Source organism: Chiloscyllium plagiosum, unplaced genomic scaffold, assembly GCF_037043375.1.
Source record: "Chiloscyllium plagiosum isolate Xiang-an unplaced genomic scaffold, Cpla_swu_hap1 HiC_scaffold_2, whole genome shotgun sequence".
Taxonomy (NCBI): domain Eukaryota; kingdom Metazoa; phylum Chordata; class Chondrichthyes; order Orectolobiformes; family Hemiscylliidae; genus Chiloscyllium; species Chiloscyllium plagiosum.
In genome coordinates, this window is record NW_028270140.1 from 102,272,810 (window position 1) to 102,287,260 (window position 14,451).

The window sequence follows — 14,451 nt, forward strand, 5'->3', positions numbered from 1 at the left end:
TGTCATTTATCCACCAATTTGTCTATTTTCTTCCAAAGTTCGACTCCTTCATTTTCATAGATCACCATATTAGGCCCCTGACACCAAGATGTATTTCATTAATATATAATCAATAGAGCATGACTTCAGTGGTGCTGTGGTAATGTCTCTACCTGTGGACTAGGATGATCAGGTTCAAGTCCCATCTGCTCCAGAGGTATGTAATAACATTGATGAACAGATGATTTTAAAAAGACAGCAAGACTTCAGACAATGACCCACTGGGATTTCTAACAAGTCTTCCAGTCAAAAACAAACAATAGTCAACAGTCTTTATTCATATCATTGAAGCCATCATTGTTTGTCTGCTCAAATACCAAATTAAAATGATAAATTAGTTTCCAGTGACTTAATTATACCCTGACCCAAATATTTAAAGGGGATCCCATGCTCTTAGGCTGGTTCCCTTGCCTCTTGCAATTAAAAATTTCAATTGACCAGTTTAGGACAGAAAGGATAGACGCTATTCTATTTTCACTAGGAAGAGTAAATTAACATCAACAACTGATTCTCAACAAAATGTAGGGTGTTAGCATTGCTAAATTCATTTACTAGAATGATTCAAAATTGGAGAAGTACCTTCTTTCTACATTGCTCAGCATTTTTCCAGATGTTGTAACTGAGCTGAGGTGGAATCACAGACAAGGGTGGAATGGTCAGATATTGTGACCTCTTCTCCACATCCTGGGGGAAGTGGATGTGCCCATATCTGCCCAAATCATCCAGCAGAACCTCCAGGAGCCTGTCTACAAAGTGAGGTGCCAATTTTGCCTTCTCTCCTTTGACCACTGCAAATATCAGGAACTTGCAGGGCAGCTCTGGATTAACAGTCCTTGTCGGGTGTACAGTGGCCTTTTAAAGATAGTGCCAGTGCCAAGAACACCACAAATTCTGGTTTATCCATAACTTATTGATGATAAGTTATTCTCAGGGTTATTAGTGAATGAGACAAAATTGGTAAGATATCTTCAGAAAACTTACTACCGTTTGTACCACCAAATTTCATTTCTGACAATAGGCATCTGTACACAATGCGTAAAATGATGTATAAAACCTAATGGAACCTTTCCCAAATCAAGTGAATGCTGTTTTATTTTCAACCAATGCATCAACCATCTCACTATCCATTGCTTTTAAGATCATGAATGAAAACCATCTAGACTGGGGACTTGTCTTTACACAAAATGTCCATGACATTATTATTGTCTGCTAATTTCACTCAGGAAGTTTCACTAAGCTGGTATGGATCTTGACCCCATTTTTGGCTTTCCAATTTTCAGGAATTCTGTTCCAGGGTACAGGCTGGTTCAGTGCATAAGTCCTCATCATGCACTCTTGACCTAAATGGCTCCATTGTAGGGATTATATTTCATAGTCCTCTCAAATTTTCATGAAATCATGCCTGTTTTTGATAGAGTCATGGGTCCTAGCTCCTCAGAGGTGCAGTGAATCATAGTCTGCATAAGGGAATGTTTTAAAATGTAACTTCAAAAGGTCCTACTCATGCCCTGCACAGCAGACTATTCCCACAAACAGTTCCCATGGCCTCTAATGTCCATGCCAGTTCATGCATCCCACCTAAACCAATGGCTACTACTTCCCCATACCAGGATATGATATTTCTTTGGCTATTCATCCACGATAGACTGTAACAGGTAAATAAAAGTATAGCTGGTGTATATCTTGTGTTGACCCTCCCCAACTGACACCCTTTGATCCACCATAACTCAAACTTGGAGCACCCCATCTATGAAATCCTTCAACTAACAACCATGTTGAAATGACCCATACTTTACAAGTATGCTTTACACGTTCATTTCTTAAATCAAATCATAAATGTAGATCCATGAAGATTGCATTCAGTAGTAGTAACATTGATCAGAGTTAAATGTCTACTCTCAAAGTTGAATTATGTTCAATTCTGAGTATTGGATTTTGTACATTATATTTAAACATGCCTATTTGAATATTGACATTTCTTTTAAAAATAAAGATTTTGGGCCAAAAGTTCAACAGAGCCTGATAACAAGCTCAGGGATTGTGATACACAATTAGGCCAAACCATCATGTATGTGATACAAACAGCATCACTTCATGCTGACCACTCATTTCTATGGTAGTGACATATAGCCCAGCAGAGTTCATGTAAGGTTAGCAGCATTAATGCTGGTCTGCACTTCTGGTGCATTCTGGCTGCAGTAGCTCATTCAACTAAACAGGAAACCCAAGTAACAGCACAGCAGGCTAGAGTGAAGTTTTTTACGTTCTCCATCGTGATAGAAGTATTGGTACAAGAGATCATAAGAAGGAGAGAAGTGATCTAAATGCTTTCACAATTTCCAAGACCAGACCATGGTGACCATACTTTTTAACTATTTGTATCACAACCCAGTAACTCTGTAAAAGTATGTAAAAGTGAAAAAACAACTAACCCTTAAGATGAATAGAGATACATTTGAATAAAGCTGGTTAAGGTTACGGAATCCCTCATGCAGTAGAATGCATGTTTAAAAAGAGCTTTACCTAAATTAGCAAGGTCCAGGATGGCAGGTTGAATGTTTCCACATCAAATCTGTCAAAACCCCTCAGGAGATCTTGTACGTTTCAATCAAATCACCACATACTCTACCAAATTCCACTGGATACACACCAAGCCTATCCTGCCATTACTCCAGAAGATAACCCGCTCATTCTGGTAGTAATCTAGTAAGAGATTGAAGTGCTGGAACAGCACAGCAGGTCAAGCAACATCCAAAGAGCACGAGAATCGATGTTTCGGGCATAAGCCCTTCATCAGGATGCTCCTTAGATGCCATCTGACCTGCTGTGCTTTCCCAGTACTACACTTTCGACTCTGATCTCCAGCATCTGCAGTCTTCACTTTCTCCTAGTAATCTAGTAAAGCTTCTAAGAACTTTCTCCAATGCTTTTACACCCTGTTTAATTCAGGACACTAATACTATGCACAGTACTACAGATATGGATTCACTAATGACTTGTATAACTGAGCATAACCTCCCTCCTTTTATGTTTAATTCCCCTTCTATCTGCTTTTCTAATGTTATACCTGTGCATTAACATTTTGTGATCCATGCGTCAGACCACCCAGACATCCCAGAGCCTTTTAGAGCTCTCCAATTCCCTCACCATTAGATAACATGCTGTTTTGAAACAAACAATTTCCTCCAAAATGGACAAGTTCACATTTTCTCACAATTTGTTCCATTTGGCAGATCTTTGCCCACTGACCTAATCATTCTGTATTCTTTTGTTGCCTCCTTTTGTCGCCTTCACAAATTATTTCCTCCCTGTCTTTATATTGTCAGATAATTTAGCAATACTACCTTCAGTCCTTTCAGCCAAATCATTTATATAAATTGGAAAACGTTGAGGCTCTTGCATTGATCCATGTGGCACAGTGGTTGTTAAATCTTGCTAAGTAGAAAATGAGTCAAAAAGTGTGATGCTGGAAAAGCACAGCCGGTCAGGCAGCATCAGAGGGGCAGGAGAGTTGACGTTTCGCGCCTGCTCCTTGGATGCTGCCTGAACAGCTGTGCATTTCCAGCACCACAGTTTTTGACTCTTATCCCCAGCATCTGCAGTCCTCACTTTCTCTGTACCTAGAAAATGACTGATTTATGCCTACAATCTATTTCTTGTTAGCCAGTTAGTTTGTTATCCCTCCATCGTAATCTTTAATTTGATATGACATCTTATCAAATGTTTTTTTGAAAATTGAAGTGCAATGTATTCAAAGTTCCCCTTTATGTGCATGGCATGTCACTTCTTTAGAGATTATCAATAAATTAGTTATAGATTATTTTCCTTTCACAAACTATGTTTCCTCTACCAGATAATCTTGAATTTATCTAAGTGCTCTGTTATGATGTCTTTAATAATAGCTTCTAATATTTTTCTATGACAGATGTTAATTTAACTAGAATATGTTTTCCTGCTTCCTATCTCCATCCATCTTTTAATGAAGTTTCATTGGCTACTTTGTAACCTAATAGAACTTTAACCAAATCAAGTGAATGTTAATTTTTTTTAAACCAATGCACCAACTATCTCACTATCCATTTCTTTTATGATTGTGAATGAAAACTAATAGGACCCAGGGACTTGTCAACCTGCAGTTCCAGCAATTTGCTAAGTACCTCTTCCCCAGTGAATGTAATTTTCTTGAGTTCCTCCCTCCTGTCCAAATCACAATTGACAGCTATTTCCGGGATGTTACTTATATCCACCATAGTGATAACTCAAAACAAAGTAGCGATTCATTTATCTGCCCCCTCTTTATTTTCATAATTAATTCCCTAGATCCATTTTCTATAGGATCCTAACAATCTCTTAATAAACTGTTATTTTAAATAGTTGTTGAAATTCTTACTAAACTGCCTACTTCTTTAGTTATTTTTCTCTTGTATTCCAAATTTTCCTTCCTTATTAATATCTTCATCATTCTTTGCTTTTTTATGTTGTTTTTGACCTTCTGACCAACCACCCTTATTGCAAACTTATTTACTTTTATCTTATAAGTTTAATACTATCTTTCATGTTTTAGTTATATATGGATAATAGATCTTTCCTCTAAAATGTTTCTTTCTTATTCAAATGTATCTATTCTGCATTTTGAAATCTCCGTTTAAATGTCCACCTCTGCGTCTCTATTGAGCTGGTCTTTAATTGATTTTGGCAGTTAATTTTTCTAACTCTGCTTTCAGGTCCTCAAAAATTGTCCTTATTTAAATTTAGACTCTTCTCTGTCTCAAACTGGATTAAAATTCAGTCATATTATGATCAGTGCTGAAAATGTGTTGCTGGAACAGCGCAGCAGGTCAGGCAGCATCCAGGGAACAGGAGAATCGACGTTTCGGGCATAAGCCCTAAGAAGGGCTGCCTGACCTGCTGCGCTGTTCCAGCAACACATTTTTAGCTCTGATCTCCAGCATCTGCAGACCTTACTTTCTCCTCTATGATCAGTGCTACCTATCCTGTGATGAAGAAGCAGCAGTCCAAAAGCTAGTGTTTCTAAATAAACCTGTTGGACTATAACCTGATGTTGTGTAATTTTTAATCTATGGGTGGCTTCACTATGAGGCCATAACACCAAACATAGCTTGCTCAATGGTTGGTGTCAGAACATGCTGTTCAAAGAAATTATCCTGGTAAAATTTTATGAATTTCTCATGCAGGGTCCTTTGCCCATCTGATTTTTAAATTAATCTGTAGATTAAAATCTCCCATGATAACCACTGCTTGTTTCTGACAAGCTCCCATTATTTTTGATATTACATCCTACTGTGTGGTTATTGTTAGGTGGTCTGTACACCACTCCCACAAGTGACTTCTTGCTTTTATTTTCATCATTTCTATTCAAATTGTTTCTATTTCTTGGTTTCCTGAACTAGGGAATTCATTTGAATTGTTTTCTTTCACCAATGGAACTACACTTCCACTTTTTTTCTAGCTTTCCGTCTTTCCTTAATGTCACATACCTGACAATATTCAGGTCCCAGTCTACATCATCCAGTAGCTAGGTCTTTGATATGGTTATTGGATCATTTTATCTTAATTTGCACTATTACATCTTCTGTTTTGTATTGAATGTGATGTGCATTCAGATACAGAACCTTAAGTTTGCACCTTTATTATTTTTGTAACTTTTAGTCTTATCTGTTGATTTTCTGTTAGGTAGGTACTTTACATTCAGGCACAGCAAGCTATTAGGAAGGCTAGTGGAATGTTAACCTTGTCTCAAGTGGATTTTAGTACAGGAGTGGTGGAGTCTTGCTTCCATTGTATAGGAGCTTGACTAGACCACATCTAGAGTACTGTGTGCAGTATTAGTCTCCATATCCAATAAATGAGATACTGCCATAGAAGGACTGGCACAATGTTCCACCAGACTTGTTCCATGGATGACAGGACTTTCCTATGAACAGAGCTTGAGAAACTGGCCCTGTATTTTCTAGAGTATCAAAGAATGAGAGGTAATCTAATTGAAACTGACAAAATACATAAAGGGAACAGACAGGGTAGTCATTTCACCTGGCTGGGGAATCTAAAACCAATAGGTATCAAGGGGTGCCACTTTGGCCTGATGCAGAGAAACTATTTTATTTAGAGACCAGTGAATGTTTGGAATTCTCCACGACAGAGGGCTGTGGAATCTCAATCTTTGAGTGTGTTGAATGCAGGGTTTGATAGATTTCTGATACCTATGATCCGGGCTTGTGGGAGGTAGTGGATGAAAGGCATTGAAGTGTTCAATCAGCCATGATCAAATTGAATAGCAGGCTAGGCATAAGGGGCTGAATCGCCTACTCCTCTTCTTATGTTTCTAATTCAAGATGGCATTGACTTGCAGGGGAACTTGAAAGTGTTCATGCATCAGTTGCTCTTGACATTATGGGTGGAAGAGATTGTCCGTTTTGAAAGTGTTGTCAGAGGAGCCTTGGTGAGTTGCTGCGGGGCATCTTGCAGATAGTACTGAATGCTGGGCCTCACTGCTGGTGGTGAAAAAAAATCATGTTGAAGGTAGTGGATGGGGCATTGGTCAAATGGGCTGCACTGTCATGGATGATGTTGAGCTTCTCGAGTTTTGGTGAAACTGCACACAGTGGAGAATATCACACTGCTGACTTTTACCTTGTAGATGGTGGAGATGCATTGGGGAAATGGCAGGTTGATTGTTAGGCATAGAATTTCTAACCTCATCGTTCTTTACGATGGAGGGAAAGTAAATGAAGACGCATCTGAAGATGGGCCCAAGACACTACCCTGAGGAACTTCTGCAATTATGTCCTGGAGTTGTGATGACTAACCCCCAATAACTACAGCCATCATCCTTTGTATGATTCCAACCCCTGGGGAGCTTGCTCCCTGATTTCCATTCACTTATGATTTCCTCAGGCTCCTTAAAACCATACTTGGTTAAGTGCTGCCTTGATGTCAAAGAAGGCACTCTGACCTCACCTTTGGAGTTTAGCTCTAAGGTTGTAAGGAGGTGAGGAGCTGAGTGGTTCTGGCAGTACCCAAACTAAGCATCAGTGAGCATGTTACTCCTTTGCAAGTGCTGGTTTATAACCCTGTTGACACCTACTTCCTCACTTGCTGATGATCAAATTTTCAACATTGTCAAATAGATTCTAGTGCTGTGAATGAGGTCTGCTTCTTAATTCTGTGTCTAGATTCTAATACTAACCATGGAGAACCTCTTTCTTTGTCTTAATTGTGTTTGATGGTGCCTATATGCACGACAACAACTGGATCTTCCCTCTCCCATGACAAATTCCTTTTCTGCTCTGAGCAAATATCTCAAACCCTGGCACCTGGGGCGCAACACAACCCTCTGGACTCATGCTCTCTGCAGCAGACAACAATGCCAATGTCCACTCCTGTCTATTACTATTATATTCTCACAAGAATCACTTGTCCTTCATCTCCGTGGCTTTGTATTAGAATTAGTGTCAGTCAAATTTACACTGTTTGTGTATATATTTAGGATCACCTTCCTCTTATGGAATAGCCTATAATTATAACATTATTGGAAGACAACTTATTTATGTTGTGTTGCTGCACAGCCACTCCTTGACTACAGCCACCAGTGTAATGTATTTGGCATTCTTTATTATGATCAATGGAGAAAATTCAATTCTGCAATGCTGTCATCTCCTAAGGAATTGCATAGTTTCCATACTGCTGATAGAAAGGGAATTTCTTCCCCATTTTCTTTTATAAGAATATTAAGTTCCATTTGCACACATAAAGTACAACAGTGTTAAGAAGATCACCAGATTTACTAAATTATGGTAATAGTTTGTGAATGTGCTCAAGATCCTTATTAGCAAAACACGCTGGTGGATCTAAATGATTGTCACCCAATGTAACCCGCCCTTTTAGCCTTGTGGAAAGATTTATAAAAGTCATTGGAACATATTCCATTCTATAAGTACTAAAAGCTATCGTCCTAAAGCACATTTTTTTCCTCTGTAGTTAAAATAAACTTTGACAAATTGCTTATTTGCCTAAACAATTAAGCAGTTGTTCATCCTACTTATTTGTACCATTTATTCTCTTCAAATCACAACAACCAAAATGTTCACTATTCTCACAGGCAGCATAGCAAGAATCACACTTAACAGAGTCTGTTGAGAATTAAGATATGCTTCATGTTTCTGTGACTTGCTACTTTTATTATACTAAGAAATTATATGCCATATACTCAAAATAAATTTAAATTGAAAAGAATTTTGATGCAAGACTAGTTTCTTTTTAACAGAGATAATTGAATTTCAGAACATTGCTGTTGAGAAATGAGAGTATAGCATTGATTTTAAGAATCCTGTTTTTGATCTATTTACTGCATTACATTGATGGGGCATTATATGAACTGATCAGTTTTAAAGGTCAAATAAGTTATAAATGACAATACAGAAGATATAGTGAACCCTGATGCTTGTATATTTTATATGTGCACTTACTACCATCCATTAAAGCATTGGCAAACAATGTAATGTCAGTATTCAGTGCCTATATGCATTTTGTTTCATGACGTCTCTATGCTGCATGTTCCCTCAGGTACAGAACATCCGTCTTCTGGAAGCACACAAAAGGGACGAGCTCTGGAGAGGGGTTGTCAGTGTCACTTTAGTTGAGGGCCGAGACTTAAAACCCATGGATCCAAATGGGTTGAGTGATCCATATGTAAAATTCAAAATGGGCTGTCAGAAGTACAAGAGTAAGGTAATTGAATAATTAGATAAAATATTTTAAAAGAAGCACTTACCTAAAATGCATAATTGTAATATAAAAAGCTTTATGAATATTATCTTCTCTGCTCTGTCTTGTGAATTAACTGTAAATTTCAGTCGTATGTGTAAGAAAATGTGTTCTTCAGTTTTTGTGGTATTCCTGCACCACAACTGATATTTATATAGAACTTTTCACATCATAACAATTTCAAAGACATTTCATGGGACAAAATATGACAAAAACAAATAAATAGACATAAGGCTAAGTTACCAGTTACCAAACGTTTATGATCTTAACAATAGGATCAAGAGTATACATTTGATCCATCATGCCCACTCGGTCATTGAGTAAGACCATGGCTGATCTAATTGTGGCTTTAACTCCACTTTCTGGTCTGCCCTTCATAGCCATAGGCTCCCTTGTCAATTAAAAATCTCTCTAACTCAGAATTGATGTATTATTCGCCTGAAAGTATCTAATGGGTTCTTAAAGGTCTGATCAAAATTGATACAAGAAGACACGTGTATTTCAATACATAACAAATGTAATGGCTTAATCTGCTTATTCTATATACAAATTAATGAGTGAATCTGTTAGTTTAAATAACTTTATATATATGTAAACAAGTGAGTCTCACAGCCTTTCGGCTCGTCAGGGACTGACAATGGTGGTATCTGGAGCTGTATCTCAGATTCCATGTCCTGATCTCATGAACCCCAGCCAATGGTGACAAGCCAACGAGTGGGACAAAGTCTCTGATTTTAATGCTATTATGAATTTAATGTTATGTGCTGTATCACCATGTTGTGTTACTTTCAGTACTTTTCCAGGCATTCAGTTGCATCAAGGCAAGAAATAATTCCAGGTATCTCTGTGATACCTGCACAATATTCTGTTTCCCAGGCTCCAGCTAAGGTCACTGCAGTTACCTTCCACTCAAAACAGGCTGCTAGACCTGCTTTCCATATTATTCTCCATCTTTTTCAATTGCTCATCGTCATATCCAATTAACCATTAATGATTAACTCTCATGCTTAAAGATTAATTCCTCTTGCCAAACTGCACAACCTAATTTTTTTAGCTTGATCACAAAAGTAGATTTCAGAAAGAAATCGAGCTGCAAGGAGGATCCCGTCAATGAAGTCACAGTCACAATTAAAAACTGAGATGCTCTAAAGGCCGGAGTTGAAGAAGCACAGATACCTTTGACAATTGCAGGGCTGGAGGAGATTTTCCTTGCCTTCATGAAATGAGGGCATTGCTGGCTGGGCCAGTATTTATTGCCCATCCCTAATTGCCTGGGGAACAGTTAAGAGTTAACCACATTGCTTTGGATCTGAAGTCGTATGTAAGCAAGGCCAGGCACTAACAGCAGATTTATTTTCCGAAAAGGCATTAGTAAACCAGATTGATATCTCCAATTATCAAAAGTGGTTTTATACTTACCATTACGCTTTTTTTAAAAATACCAGAATTTTAATTCCACTGTCTGACATAGTCATAGTCATAGAGATGTACAGCATGGAAACAGACCGTTCGGTCCAACCCGTCCATGCCGAGCAGATATCCCAACCCAATCTAGTCCCACCTGCCAGCACCTGGCCCATATCCCTCCAAACCCCTCCTGTTCATAAACGCTTGCTTCCAGAACTTTAAGTTAGGGTTCTGGATTACAGTCCCGGGGTCAGTACCACAATGTCAGCACCTCCACATACATTAAGGAATTAGACAGGAGTGAAAGATTTGAAAATAAAGATGAGAAATTGAAAAGTAAGACATTGCTTGATTGGATGGCAATGTAGATCAGCAAACACAGAAGGGATAGATGAATAGGACATGGTACAATAAATAGATACTGTAAAATATACTAACTCAAAACTGAGAGGTGGTACAGTGGCTCAGTGGTTAGCACTGCTGCCTCACAGCACCAGGGACCTGGGTTCAATTCCCGCCTCAGGCAACTGTCTGTGTAGAGTTTGCACATTGTCCCCAGGTCTGCGTGGGTTTCCTCCGGGTACTCCGGTTTCCTCCCACAGTCCAAAGATATGCAGATTAGGTGAATTGGCCATGCTAAATTGCCCATAGTGTTAGGTGCAGGGGTAAATGTACGGGAATGGGTCTGGGTGGGTTGCTCTTCAGAGGGTCGGTGTGGACTTGTTGGGCTGGAGGGCCTGTTTCCACACTGTAGCTAATCTAATCAAACATCTAATGGATATATCTGTGTCTGGAACAATTAGCAAATATGAAGCCAACATAAAAATTATGATTTGAATGGTAGTGAATGTTTATCTTTCCCAAAAATATGGCAGACCCCTTTCTCTTTATCCCTAACTTACCAGAAAAATTATTTAATAAAGATGAATTCTGAACTGTGCAATTCTGCAAAATATTGTATCTTCTTAATCAACCTGTTCAGAGATTTTGTTTTATTTAACCTATTTTTCTAATCAATCAGATTCAGAAAAGTTATTACACACGTGTAGAACAGGTGGGACTTCAACACAAGCTTCCTGGTTCATCTTCTTAAACATATTCCCAATTAGTAAAATTATTTCAACTGCAAACATCTGGCTCCACCAATTATAAATATTTCCTAATGTCTATCAGAAAAGGAGACCATTTGAGGACATGACAAATAGCCATAGGCTGTCAGGCCATGTACTTGTTCAGTCAGAGAAGAGTTTCACAGATTTTAAGTTAAAACATTTATAAAAAGTGAATTAACAGTTTATAAATTCAAGCAATGAAACATAAGCATCCCCCTATTATTTCCAGTATTATTGATAGCTAATGTGAAAGTAATACATTATTAATAGATTTTGCTCACCACATGCTCACCATACAAGCAGAATGGTTTGGATTCAAGCCCTACCCCAGAGAATTCAACACTTAATGTAGAGTGATAGATTCAATGCTGTACTTCTGAAATTTCTGGGTTTTTTTGGAAGTGCTGTCTTCCGGATGCAACATTAAGCCAATATATCATCTGTTCTCTCAAGTAAATGCATGGTAATATTTGAAAAACAAAAGGAGGTATCTCTTAGTAGTGTAAATTGGTGCGACCTGCCACTAGTTTATGACCCAAAGTAAATTTGAAAAATAAGCCCGTATTCTGGTAATTTAACACATTGTTGTTTGTTACTTGCTGTCTGTGAATTGATATTTCCTGAAATGTGACTACGCAATAAAAGTTGCTCCCCGTTAATCACTTCAGGACCTTCTGTGGCCATCAGAAAAATCTATATAATGCAGATAATATGGGTGTTTTGTTGGCTGAATGCAGCTTTCATTTTTTATGCTCAAGTTTCTCAGGGTAGTAACCTCTTCCCAACCATCTTCAGCTGCTTCATCAATGAACTTCTTCCATCATAAGGTCAAAAGTATGGATGTTTGCCAATGATAGCATTTGTCCAGCACTGTTTGTGACTCCTCAGATGCTGAATCAGTCCATGTTACAATGCGGCAACATCTGGACAATATCCAGGCTTGGACATGACAAGTGACAAGTAACATTCATGCCAAGCAAAAGCCAGGCAATGGCCATCATTAGTAATAGACAATCTAACCACCATCCCTTGACATTCAGTGGTGTTACCATCACTGTATTCCCCACTATCAACATCTCTGAGATTGTCATTGAACAGAAACTCAGTTGGACTCACCAGATAAGCACAATGGCTACAAAAGCAGGTAAGAGGCTAGGAATACAGTGAAGAGTAACTCACTTCCTGACTCTCCAAAGTTGTCTAACATCGATAAGTCACAAGTCACGAATATGACTTTCCTGGATGGGTCCAGCTCCAACAGCCAGCTAGAAACTTGACACAATCCAGGACAAAGCAGCCCACCTGATTGGCATCACATCCACAAACGTCCACTCCTTCCACCACCAATGCTCAGTAATAGCAGCGTGTACTTTCTGTCCCGGGGTCAGTACCACAATGCCACCACCTCCACATACATTAAGGAATTAGACAGGAGTGAAAGATTTGAAAATAAAGATGAGAAATTGAAAAGTAAGACATTGCTTGATTGGATGGCATTGTAGATCAGCAAACACAGAAGGGATAGATGAATAGGACATGGTATAATAAATAGATACTGTAAAATATACTAACTCAAAACTAAGAGGTGGTATGGTGGCTCAGTGGTTAGCACTGCTGCCTCACAGCACCAGGGGCCTGGGTTCAATTCCCACTTCAGACAACTGTTTATGTAGAGTTTGCACATTTTCCCCATGTCTGCGTGGGTTTCAGCAAAGATCCTCAGACACCTTTCAAATACATGATCACTTCTATCTAGAAAGACAAGGGCAGCAAGTATATGGGAGCACCACCACCTGCACGTTCCCCTCCAAACCACTCAGCATCCTGACTTGGAAATATTTCGCAGTTCTTTCACTGTCACTGGGTCTAAATCCTGGAATCCCCTTCCCAATGACATTTGTGAGTCAACCTCCAGAACATGAACTTCTGTGGTTCAAGAAAGCAGCTCATCACCACCTTCTCAAGGGTAACTAGGGATGGACAATAATTAGTGGCCAGCCAGAGATGCCCTCAACGCATGAATACATTTAAAAACTATATATATTTGTTCACTATCATTGGCTGTGATTGTTGCAAACAAAGTTGGCAGAGTTTCTGTTAGATTACAATGATTTGTTTGGTGCAATTCATCCACAAGTGGCTAAAGTAGCACATATATATGAGGAATTTTAAGTTTAATTATATCCAGCGTATATTGAGTTAGTGCATTCTTTTGCATTAACATAAAATCATTGTACTAAGATCCAGTCAGATTCAGGTAGCAAGCTGCATTCTAGGTGGCACAGTGGCTCAGTGGTTAGCACTAGTGCCTCACAGTGCCAGGAATCTGGGTTTGATTCCAGCCTCAGGTGACTATTTATATGGAGTTTGCACATTCTCCATGTCTGTGTGGTTTCCTCTTGGTGTTCCGGTTTCCTCTCACAATCCAAAGATTTCCTTTATTGGTCAGAGTATTGAGTACAGGAGTTGGGAGGTCATGTTGCGGCTGTACAGGACAATGGTTAGGCCACTGTTGGAATATTGCATGCAATTCTGGTCTCCTTCCTATCGGAAAGATATTGTGAAACTTGAAAGGGTTCAGAAAAGATTTACAAGATTGTTGCCAGGGTTGGAAGATCTGAGCTACAGGGAGAGGCTGAACAGGCTAGGGCTGTTTTCCCTGAAGCGTCGGAGGCTAAGGGGTGACCTTATAGAGGTTTACAAAATTATGAGGGGCATGGATTGGATAAATAGACAAAGTCTTTTCCCTGGGGTTGGGGAGTCCAGAACTAGAGGATATAAGTTTAGAGTGAGAGGGGAAAGATATAAAAGAGACCTAAGGGGCAACTTTTCACGCAGAGAGTGGTACATATATGGAATGAGCTGCCAGAGGATGTGGTGGAGGCTGGTACAATTGCAACATTTAAGAGGCATTTGGATGGATATATGAATAGGAAGGGTTTGGAGAGATATGGGTCAGGTGCTGGCAGGTGGGACTAGATTGGTTTGGGATATCTAGTCAGTATGCTCGGGTTAGACCGAAGGGTCTGTTTCCATTCTGTACATCTCTATGACTCCAAGTGCAGGTTAGGTGAATTGGCTATGCTGAAATTGCCCATGGTGTTCTAGG

At 39.1% G+C, this 14,451-nt stretch overlaps 1 protein-coding gene across 15 annotated transcripts in view; it reads left to right on the top strand.

Moving 5' to 3' along the window:
* Positions 1-14,451, top strand: part of mctp1a (multiple C2 domains, transmembrane 1a) — a 643,540-nt gene that overhangs the window by 308,771 nt on the left and 320,318 nt on the right. For all 15 annotated transcript variants that reach the window (XM_087999145.1, XM_087999160.1, XM_087999167.1 and 12 more), the window contains one exon: positions 8,623-8,787. In XM_087999145.1, the coding sequence (XP_087855271.1) occupies positions 8,623-8,787 (165 nt within the window). The remainder of the gene's footprint in view (positions 1-8,622; positions 8,788-14,451) is intronic.